This window comes from Patella vulgata, chromosome 2, assembly GCF_932274485.2.
Source record: "Patella vulgata chromosome 2, xgPatVulg1.2, whole genome shotgun sequence".
Lineage (NCBI taxonomy): Eukaryota > Metazoa > Mollusca > Gastropoda > Patellidae > Patella > Patella vulgata.
In genome coordinates, this window is record NC_065880.2 from 85,344,057 (window position 1) to 85,356,739 (window position 12,683).

At 37.0% G+C, this 12,683-nt stretch overlaps 1 protein-coding gene across 1 annotated transcript in view; it reads left to right on the top strand.

Moving 5' to 3' along the window:
* Nucleotides 1–340: 340 nt before the first annotated feature.
* The window catches only part of LOC126812084 (collagen alpha-5(IV) chain), a 46,698-nt gene continuing 34,355 nt past the window's right edge, over nucleotides 341–12,683 (top strand). The window contains exons 1-2 of the mRNA XM_050538269.1: nucleotides 341–620; nucleotides 10,139–10,176. Of these exons, the coding sequence (XP_050394226.1) occupies nucleotides 551–620; nucleotides 10,139–10,176 (108 nt within the window). The 5' untranslated portion in view covers nucleotides 341–550. The remainder of the gene's footprint in view (nucleotides 621–10,138; nucleotides 10,177–12,683) is intronic.

Here is a 12,683-nt window from a genome sequence, read left to right on the forward strand (position 1 = left end):
GGTAGTAAACTCAACCAGTTAAAATACAAATTCAGAGTTGCTTTTGAAATGTCGATCACTATTAACCTTAACTGTACAGAATTTACGTTATTTCAATTAAAATACAATTTCAGAGTTGCTAGTAAACCCAAGCATACAGAATTTACATTATTTCATTTAAAATATAAATTCAGAGTTGTCTTTGAAATGTCAATCCCTGGTAATTTTAATATAACAGGTATGAGTATATTAATTAATGCAGAGTGGTTATTTATACCGATAGACAAGTTAGTCAACATGATAACACAGTTCTTTGGCTCACTATAAAACATGTAGGTAGGATTAAAACTTGTTCACTCAGGGCTTGATTCGTCTCTTGTCAACAGGCAACACACACACACACGCTTTCGCCTAACTCGCTAAACCAACCGGTTTATACACTGTGCCGTCACGTTACACAAAATAGTGCGGGGGGTCACGAACGTCAAGAGGTCATTGTCTAGTGTGGTAGTTTCGGACGTGAGTTGAAGACGGGTATTAGTGGAATATATAACAGAATGAACTTACGGTGATGTGGGGAATAATATCAGGAAAGATTCAATGTATTTTTATTATTTATGTACTTACATTGAAACAAGCAGGTAAGATGATTATTTATTTTTATTTTTTGAGATCTTTCAAAGGTTATAGTTTCTGCTTCTGAAATCCAAGTCTATGGTCTCTCTTCAGTTAGTAACGGGATCGACGGTCGCTTGGCGAGGATGAACCATCAGCGACCTGGAGGGCTCATGTTATTGTTCGAGAAAGTTCGTCGGGACAGTTCGGCTAGGAAATGAAATGATATGGAGTTTTATGGACCGTCAGCTCCAATCGTTCAGCTAGGAGCTGAGCGCCTGATATAGGGAAAAGTGTTTAGTTGTTCCGATGAGACGTTAAAAATCGAAATAAGATCAGGCCGTAGCGCGCCTGTCGGCTCAAAAAAGGCCAAACAGCATGCTGCTTGGCGTATATCTGCCTTCATTACCTCGAAAAGTAAGAAGTTAAACCCTATTTCATTTCAAAGCTCGGGTCATGATATAAACCACAAAAAAAACCACACTCGTTAGTCTCATATTTAACCACATAACGGTATATACAACCAGTGATTTTAAAAGCTCGGGTCAAAAAAAAAACAAAAAAAACAAAACAAATTTAACCAAATAACGGTATAAACGGTCTAAAAGCTCAGGTCAAGATATAAACCACAAAAAAACACTCTCAATTTAACTAAAGAACGGTATATACAAACTGTGATTTTAAAAGCTGGGGTCAAGATATAAACCCCCCAAAAAACCCCAAAACTCGCTAGTCACAAATTTAACCAAATAACGGTATATACAACCTGTGATTTAAAAAAATAGTTTTTACAAATAAATTTTAATTGTAAGAATTATAGCAATCACATAATTTCAGGGTCGTGTTTCCTTGTCTAGAATCTTGTAAAAAAAATAAGGCGGTGGTTGACTGCACATAAAGATTGAACGTAAACAGAAGCAGCAAAAGACTAAACATGCAGTTTTATAGAGTATAGATAATGGTTTTAACATGGTATATTTATATCAGGGTTTGAAGAGAGACATTGGAATAATTAAATGTTAACGTTTTTATTTCTGTTCTACCTATTTGTGTGTCGTTTGCATTTTTCGGGAAATATTAAATTTTACACTGGTTAATCCATGCTAAAATCCATGCAATAATAACTCTGCGATAAATATAGGAGACAGATCTTCTAGAAACTACAAATAAAGCGGACAAATCTCCCAGAAACTCCGACAATAACTCCGCGACAAATAAAGCGGTCAAATCTTCTAGAAACTCCGAAATAAAGCGGTCACATCTCCTAAAAACTCCTACAATAAATAAAGCGGACAAATCTCCTAGAAACTCCGATAATAACTCCGCGACAAATAAAGGGTCTGACTTCCCAGAAACTCACCGAGTAACAGTAACTCCGCGACAAGTAAAGGGGGCAGATTTCCCAGAAGCTCATCGAGTAACAATAACCCCGCGACAAATAAAGGGGTCTGATTTCCTAGATACTCATCAAGTAACAATAACCCCGTGACAAATAGAGGGGTCTGATTTCCCAGAAACTCACCGAGTAACAAATAACTCCGCGAGAAATAAAAGGAGTTGATTTCCCAGAAACTCATCTGAGTAACTCATAACTCAGCGACAAATGAAGGGAACTGGTTTCCCAGAAACTCACCGAGTAACTAATAACTCCGCGACAAATAAAGCGGGCAGATGTCCCAGAAATTCATCTCAGTAACAATAACTAAGCAACGAATAAAGCGGGCAGATCTCTCAGAAACTCACAATAACTAAGCAACAAATAAATAGAACAAATATCCCAGAAATTGCGACAATTACTCAGCGACAACGAAAGGGGACACTTCTCCGAAAAACAGCGACAATAACTCCCCATCAAATAAAGGGGATACATCTCCCAGAAACTCTGTTGAGTAACAAATACAAACTTCACCACCAAATCGCCAGGTCTCTTTCATTAATGTGACTGAACTGTTTTAAAGTGTACCTGTACGACACAGGTAAATAAAGCATATAGGTTTTGGTATTTAGTTCAGGTAAAAATATAGGTAACATTTACACAGACCAGTCTTATATTTCAAATGTCAATTAAAGCACCAGTTTCATTGACATACATACATACATGAAATGAAATGAAATGAAATGGGGTTTAACATCCTACTGATCTGCTCCTATACTGGACTAGTCAATACGGGCATACGTCATACAGTGTGTTTTGAGGCAAATTTCGCCAGGACAATGGCGCCACGGCCTACTCTTATATCGAATACCAACTGTCAAGGGATCTTTTACGTGCACACCAATGTGTACACGGGACCTCGGGTTTTCGTCCCATCCCTACAACTATACGTTGTAGCTTGACAGACCCTCAGTCCTGCATCACCTACAAGGGAGAACCACACCGGGAACTTTCCGTTTTACAATATTAAAAGTAGGTGTGAAATGTATCCAAAGTCAGCGAATTGGTAATCCTGTCGTATCGAAACGTTTCCGAACGTATCTGCACGTACAAAAACGTGGACTCATTAGGGACATTCCTATTGTAACGAATCGCATGACAGTGGGAACCTAACATAAGAGAACAATTGCGCCCATAGCACTCTGCAAGGCATCTCTTTTAGCCTGATTGGTGCAAAATAGAAGCACGTTAAACACCATTTTGTTCCTTTAAACATACATTATGCAAGAGCTAAATCTGCTTATTGCAGGTTTCTTTAGGCCTGAAATGTTTTCTAAATTATTAATTAGACATTAATTAATTTATCCGGGACATAATCAACCCTAGATGGCATCGGATTTCCCCGATATTATATGGATTAGAACGGTTCAGTCATATTTTGATTTAATCTAAAAGTGGAGGAGCGAGACTTAGCTTCGAACAACCAGTACTGTTGTTGAAATTATTGCACACGTCTTGTCAAAACCGTCAAGGGCTAATATGTTCGCTCGCAATAGAGTAATTTGAATGAAAATTTCAAATTATTCACTTTACATCATCTACTTTCGAACTATTATAGCAAGAATGGCTAGCTCTTTATCCAAATCTTACATACTGTATCTTTAATAAAACGACTAATCAGTGGAATATCGAATATCAAATCACCATGCCTCGAGTTCACAAAACATTCTAAGACTCAAGTTAAGAATTTATTCAAAATTTTTCGCCTTATTGTAACTAAAATATAGCCCTTTATAAAACTTTTGTTGCTTTAATGTATCAAATACATCAATAAGAAACTATGTGCAAAGTTTGGTGTTTCTGAATCAAAGATGTTTCTCATAAACAGCGATTGAAAGTTGAGCAAATTCTTAACTTAAAGGAGCTAAATCACTAATATTTGGGACCTAGAAATTGACACAAATGGGTCGCAACGCATATAATAATGTAATATGAATGTATATAAACTGATTTATATTTAATCGTTTCCGTTTTTACTCTAATTCCGAATCAGTTATATTCGGCGAAATACACCAGAAGTCTCAACCGAACGGCAATCTCTAGCGTCTCGATATTGCAGTCTACACCGATAATATTTATTGGGCATGCTCTCCAGATAAGAATATGACGTCACCGTTTGACATGACTTGTGGGCTAGCCTCGTTCTTGGAGTCCCTTGTTACAAATGGCGCTGAAACGCATTATGGTACACGAATCGTGTACTAATGGTAAACTGTTTATTTTGTCTTAAATACATGTATTGGATATCAGAAGCCCATCATTTCCCGGTAAGATCACAACATCAATGTTGATTTAAATTGACAAAAAATCGTGTTTTCAATGTCGAAGATTTTGGATGATATTGAGTTAGAGACTTAGCTACTTTAAGTCTTAGAATGCTTTGTAACTTTGGGGCCTGGTGTCAAATTTCGGTATTCGTATAATATCATAAACTAAATAGGTTCAGCTATTTTATACAGTTCGACAAGATTATACCACACGCACTTCAACTTCATAAGATTTCTAAGCAATATTTCCTACACGAACAGATTTAAGCCTATTATGAATTTATTACATACAAATGATCAAATTATTACCGCAGCGATTAACAAACAATATCAGTTTAAAACCACCATTGACTACTTGATTTGGTATTCACACGACTTATTCAACCATATGGTAATGGCTTTTAGTATTCAGTTGTATTCATGAATAACTTCAGACCAGACAGTTCGTAACATTTACTTCTATTATTATACACGTGCTTGTATTTAGATCTACTTTTTTCCTCACAAAGAATAGAATCACTTACTATGCAATTATGCTTAAATGGTATACACTGAATGTCGTGTCGTCGTTCTATTTAGAGATATGAGTTATTGGCCGCTGGGATTTGTTCACTTCTAATAGAACACCCGATATCACTTATACATGAAATGGAATGGGGTTTAACGCCCTACTGTTCTGCTGCTCCGACTGGGCTAATGAAGACGTTCATACGCCATACAGTGTGCTAAGGGGGGGGGGGGGATTTTGCCCGGGTAGTGGCGGTAAGGCATACTCGTATTTCGAATTCCATTAGCTTAGGGATCTTTTACGTGCACGCTATTGTTTACACGGGCCTCGGTTTTTGTCCGATCCGAACGACTAGTCAGGCCCTACGTCCTGCATCACTGACAAGGGAAACCACGCCGGAAAATCCCGATGAACTTTCTCCTATTTTTAGAACATATTATATCACTTCTCAGAGCTAAATTACACTCCAAATATATTCTCTTTATCTGAAGCAGTAATAATAATATACCCAATTCTCTGTCACTAATATATTCCCTTTTTGGATCACGCGATAAGACTAATATATTCTCAGATTAGAACATGCGATATCGCGATATCACAAATATTCTTTTAACACTCGACATCACCAATATATTCTCCGTCTAGGACACTCGTTATCACTAATATATATTCCCTTTCTCGAACATTCGATATCGCTAATATATTCATGTTCTCGAACGGTATCATTAAAATATTCTCTTCTTAGAACACACGACATCACTCAAATATTCTCAGTCTAGAACATCTATGTCAGTAAAAAATTTTGCCTTTTCTAAACCATCCATTATCACAAAAATATTGCCTTTTTGGAACACTCGATATCTCTTATTTATTTCCTTTCCCGAACACGCAATATCACGAAAATATTCTCTCCCTATAGAAATATGATTTTATAATTGATAATCAATTGAAATCGATTTTTATTTAGAAAAATACCCCACCGAAAAATAACTTTTTAATTCGAATAGGCCCAGAATGATCTAACATATTATAAGGGTGGAATAAAAATTAAAATTTGATTCATTAAAAAAAATAAAAATTTTTTTACATGTATTTATCTTAATGAAATAATTATGTTGAGGTATATAAGAAAGGTCCAAATGTAACGGTGAATAACCTGTATTTATCCGGGGTTATTTGGGGTTATACCATAGTTATAAATAGTAACAAGGCGTATTCACTGGTATAGAAATGGACAGTGGTCAGTATTTTAACACCTTCCCCCTTTAACCCTCTGACCCTTGTCGCTTTGTTCTATGTGATTTCTCTCACGTTTTGGTACAATTATTATCATTGATTGCAGTGGTCTGATCCCTGGAAAATTATTCTCACCTTAAACGGGCGTACCATTGAGAGGTTCGTTGGTGGGTGTTAAAAAAAGTGAACTGGTTGCGATAAGGGTCAAAGTTTTAGTATATTGAGTACGTTTTCCCATCTTGAAATGCGCCCACTCCTGAATTAATAATACGTCTTGTTGCCGGCACATAATTGTTATTTTTGTTAAATTTCTAGGCTTCAATTTCTAATCGAAAATTAATATTTACTGTAAGAAACAGAAAAAAAACTATACCAAAATACGAAAGTACGTTTAGATTTGTTTAAAAAGCAGTGATTTCTGGTAATTTTTGATAAATAAATTCAGATATTCAAATAACATTTAATCTAAGAAACAAAAAAACAAAAGATCACCCTTAACCAAACTACGAAAGTGCGTTTAAAGTGAGAGAGAGAGAAATGGGGTTTAACGCCCACTCGACACAAACCAGGTCATTTCAGGACTACCACACGGCTCAACCTTATTTCAATTATCGCTTGCGCGTAGGGGTCGAATGACCCGGAGAAAACGCAGGAAGTTGGACAGGCGATCCTACTCCTTGTCACGTACAACCGGGCACTCGATAAATCATTTTACTCAAACAGATCTTGCTGTGAACCTGGGGGCACGCCATAAAATTTTAATGTCCCTAATGTCGTATCTGGTGACGTAGAATTGTTGAGAGAGCGACGAATCTGTGACGCCGTGTTCTCGTACCCAGAGAACGCCGCGTTGTAAAATATTATATGTATTTTTTAAAGTGCAGTCTCATGATTTTATAGTCGAACGGTTAAAAATAGATAAGTGAAAAACAAGATTTTAGTCAGCTGGTTTTGGCTTTCAAGTGTAAACGTCTATACGTCTACCTTTACATGTATATAAAACATTTCTATGTATATATAAATATGTTTCTCCAATGGTAGTGTCACTAAATGTACACAGTTGAGTCAGCAGATCGTTTACTGTAGCTATTTGCTAAAATGCTGGTTAAACAGATTTTTTTCGTGATACGAAATAAGGCTTCTTTCGCCGTTTACGGGCTTGATGGATTAATGAAGATGGGCATAGGCCATAGAGTGTGCTATGAAGCAAAATTTGCCAGGGCAATTTTATACTATACAACGATTTATTTCGTTTTCAAACGACTAAACACCTTTCTCTTGTCAGGCCTTCCGTCCTGCACCACTGACAAGGCCTTTCGTCCTGCACCACTGACAAGGCCTTTCGTCCTGCACCACTGACAAGGCCTTTCGTCCTGCACCACTGACAAGGCCTTTCGTCCTGCACCACTGACAAGGCCTTTCGTCCTGCACCACTGACAAGGCCTTTCGTCCTGCACCACTGACAAGGCCTTTCGTCCTGCACCACTGACAAGGCCTTTCGTCCTGTACCACTGACAAGGCCTTTCGTCCTGCACCACTGACAAGGCCTTTCGTCCTGCACCACTGACAAGGGGAAATCAGATTGGAAAATCCAGAGAAGCTACCCTAGCCAACACGAATGGTTTAACGCGTGAGCCGCGTTAGATTATAAGGTCTGCTAGTGGTGTGGTTTCGCTTCTTCGCTTGTATATGACAATAGTAGAGTCGCTTGTCTAGCTCCGTGGTTTTCCTCCCACTGCTTAAGACGCTTACGCGCAAGCGAAGTTTTGAAATAAAATTGAATCATATGTTAGTCCCGAAATGACCGAGTTTGTGGTTGTGTTGAGTTGATGTTAACTCTCTCTCTCTCTCTCTCTCTCTCTCTCTCTCTCTCTCTCTATCTCTCCCCTCTCCCCCACTCTCTCTCTCTCTCTCTCTCTCATTCTCTCACTTGCAAACTGAATAGGTGTAACTAAGTGAACAGTTCATTTGTGATAGTTAAATTGTTAAGTGAAGTCGGATTATATTTTTTTCAAACAGGTAAAATTATTAGAATATTTGAAGTATGTATCTTTGGGTGGGTGAATAAATCGTTAATACTAGCAGCTTTATAGTTGAAAGGTTCATCTTAAAGATGATAAGTTGTTGAACAACATTCTCGTCGAGTTACTCAAGTTAAAAACACTCAATCATAAAAATACATGCTAAAAATATAACATGTCTCAAGAGAGAGAGAGAGAGGGAGAGAGAGAGAGAGAGAGATGGTTTTTAATGTTCACTCAACACAAACTAGGTCATTTCGGGACTCACATATGATTTAATTTTATTTCAATAATTCGCTTGCGTGTAGGTGGTCTTTAGCAGTGGGAAGAAACCGGAGGACCAACGAGGTTGAACAGGCGACCCTACTCCTTGTCACGTACAACCGGGGAATCGAAACCACGCCAGTTGACTCAATGACATACCTTATGATCCAGCGCGCACGGGCTAACCATTCGGTCATCCAACCTCCAGTGTCTCAAAATTTGTACAAGTACAATATAAAATAAGTACAATATAAAATAAGTACAATAAGTACAATATAAAATAAGTACAATAAGTACAATATAAAATAAGTACAATATAAAATAAGTACAATATAAAATAATATAAAATAAGTACAATAAGTACAATATAAAATAAGTACAATATAAAATAAGTACAATATAAAATAAGTACAATATAAAATTAGAATTAAGAAAATACCCATGTTAAATAATATAAAAATTGATGCGATAGAGATGAATTCAACGATAGAGATGAATTCAACGATAGAGATGAATTCAACGATAGAGATGAATTCAACGATTATAGAAAGTAGTCCTATTAGTAATGAAATGACATCCACAGTATGCCTAATTCACAATTTGTTTTTTGTTTTTGGTTTCTGAAAAATTTTCAAATTCGTAAGATTCAGTAAGATTGTATATAACCCATAATATAATTTATGTTTTAATTCCATTCATATGCCGGATAGGGGGTTGATGTTTTTTTTGGTTTTGTTTTATTTTTATTTATTTTTTTTGGGGGGGGGGGGGGGGCGGGGTAACAAATCGATAATATTTTTACTTTAATTTGTCAAATTATTAGACTGTATTAATCTTATTTGTTATTTCGATTAGTCCAATTTTTTGTTTCGAAAGCTAATTTTAGCTTAAAGTTAAAAAACTAGATAATAAAAACAAAATATGTTGAACATTTCAGTCAAATTGCTTCACTCCGAAACGAGATATTAGCCATGGAATTGTAGGCTAGCCCCGAACGTCATTACTGGCGCTGGTATGATAACAAATAAAATCTCCATATTTACATTAAATTATCACAAAATGTATTCAAATCCAATAAATATTGCAGGCTATCGATGGCATCGAGAGTTGATTATGTTCTAGATAAGTTATTTAATGTCCAATTAATAATTTCAGGCCTAAAGAAAGACCTGCAATAGGCAGATTTAGCTCTTGCATAATGTATGTTTAATTTCTGACTTACCTTGTCAACAGTGAAACACAAAATTGGTTACATCCCAACATTGGCTTTTTCTATGGACGAAATCATATCATCACCCCACAAAACAAATCAATATACTAATCAAATTCAGTGAAATTGATCCTTTTTTAACCGAAATCAAAGTAGGGGTTTTATGGGTGGGTATGATTATGTTAGTGCTAAATGATAAGGCCAGCTCAATTTTTCGTCATAGGTCACGAGATGTAAACAGGGCTTGCGCTAATCCCCAACCATATCCCTAACCCTGGACTTAGCCCCAATGCTTACCCTACAATCACGTGGCCTAACCTTATTTAGATCTCAACGCCCTTGACAAAAAATGGGGTGGCCTTAACAAATAGAGAGAGAGAGAGAGAAATGCGATTTAACGTCCACTCGACACAAACTAGGTCATTTCGAGACTAACATATTGTTCAATTTTATTTTCATAATTCGCTTGCGCGTAGGGGTCTTTAGCAGTGGGAGGAAACCGGGGGACCCGGAGAAAACCCACGAGGTTGGCCTTAACAAATAGATTTAGCCAGATTGTTATGTGTTATTACCTATATCTTTCTTTTGTAATATTTATTTCAGGTGCCCAGGAATGGCCGGACGTCCTATACAGACCAGAGGTAATTATACCATTTTGTTGTCTTATTATTTAAATTTCAGATTTTTAGAACATGGAGAGCGAATGGGTGCTCAATCTGATTAAAACACAGATCCTATTTCATTTCGTTTTTATAGTTCAAAATTTCATTTTACCTTGCTTTACTACACTAGGATCTGGAAGAGTTGTTATCATTGACGTGTTCTGGATGATGTGAGGGATTAGCCAATGAAACGGTCTGTTACGGCGAGTTCTTGACCTTTTGGTGCACGGAACTGTGGATAAACCACTAAAAACGTCAACACTGATTGATTAATCAATGCCTGACGTCATTGGGTCAAAAGCCGCTCGTTTGACCCCTGACGTGAACTCCCACTATAACTGGTCAGATCTTCATGCAGTGTGTAGGCCATCGAAAGTATAAAAAAACGAAACGAAATATAGATTTGTATTTTAATCAGATTGGTAAGTGCGTCGAGGAGTGTCGGAATTTCCTTTTTCCTAAGGTTAGGTTTTCCGTCGTAGATTATCATTTGACGCATGTAATGCAGTTTTACCTCCCACTCATTGTTTATAAACAGAAGAGTAAATGAAACTACTATCCAAACACCGACATAGTGTTACCTGTCTGGGTCATCAAAAACCACAGGTACATTAATCCTACATAATTCTCAATCTATGTACGTACATCTTACCTATATAGAACTTTTAACGACATGAGTTGACATCGCTGTGTTAATTATAAACGTCTGATAAAACACAATCTGATTAAAATACAGATCTATATTTCGTTTCGTTTTTTTTTATACTTTCGATGGCCTACACTGCTTGAAGATATGACCGGTTGTAGTGGAAGGTAGCGTCATAGTTCTTACGACCGTTTTTGACCCCTTGACGTCAGACATTGATTAACCTCACGCCAAAAACTCGCCGTAACAGACGGTTTCATTGGCTCATTCCTTACATCATCCAGAACGCGGGTTATATAACAACTCGTCCAGACCCTAGTGTAGTAAAGACAAGTAAAGCGAAATTTTGGAAAATAGAAACATGGCAAGTCAGACGGCATACAACCGTACACACAGACTAGTCACAGACACATAGAATGACTCAAACTAAATAAAGAAAAATACAGCTATGAACTATCAGTAGATACCAGTTAATACTCAATTGGGATCACTTGATTTTTCGCATTTTCTTAGTGTGCCGTTCAAAATTTCGCTGGTTGAGAATCACTGCCTTATGATATGATACAATTAGTTGAATCACTGAGACAGAGTTTAGAAATTTTATTTTAACTTATTCGCTCTGTTTTTTTTTAAAAATGTACATGGTTGTACTTCATATGAAAAATGGCATAAAGAAGAGCCTACAGTGTTGGTTAGAGGCGTGATCGATGGATATTTATGTCTAATAAAACAATAGGCTGTAAAACTTCATCCATTATATTTGAAAGTATGTTGGTGCACACTTAATTCCAAAAGGCTAATACTGATATACAATATGAGCTCGCTTTTTATAATCAAAAACTGATGTAAATAGTAGATAGTTTGACTCAGGGGCGTGGTGAACCATAATTTTGCATGAGAAATAAGATCCCGCCCGGGCCAAAAAAAACAACAATATTCATATATTATGTGTGCCTCAGTGAGGCGCAAAAACTCAAAACCATGACGCAAAGCTCGTCATTGCGTCCCTCTCATTCAGCCCCTGATTTGAATTTGGATAAAATTACAGGAATCCAAAGAATCTGATATCTTCTCAACAGATATTAGATCAGGGTTGAGAAAATGTCCAGTTTAAATGTTCCCCAAGGTCGACCCGAGGTCCATATAAATAGACCAGTGAACCGTCTAATGAATAAGAAAATCCTTTTTAATAGACAGATAATCACATAAAATTAACAAAACATGTAGAGAGAGAGAGAGAGAGAGAGAGAGAAATGGGATTTAACGTCCACTCGACACAAAGTAGGTCATTCCAGGACTAACATATGGTTAAACCCAGTTGACTCAATGACAGAGAGAGGGTGAGAGAGAAAGAGAGAGAGAGAGAGAAATGGGGTTCAACGCCTACTCGACACAAACTGGGAGGAAACCGGAGGACCCAGAGAAAACTCACGAGGTTAGACAGGCGAACCGACAAACCGGGAATCGAAACCACGCCCAGTTGACTTAATGACAGACCTTATGATTAAACGCGCACGCGCTAACCCCCCCCCCCCCCCGCTTCTACTCCCCAATGCATGTAGAATAGATGTATAATCTAAACGTGGTACATTATACCTAGATAAAAAAAAATCACCGTTTTTATAATTTTTGAAAGGAGTCAAACCTATTTAATTTCTATTGGGGAGGTGTACACGATTAACACCTTTACAGATCACTTGGCAGCTAAGGAAAGGAAATATCCATATGAAAAGTTTAAAAATCATATTTTGTATTCTGTACGAACTATCACACTATATAAATGTATTGAAGTCAAGCGTAATTTAATTTTCTGCAGTGACATGTACTTCATTACGTGTGC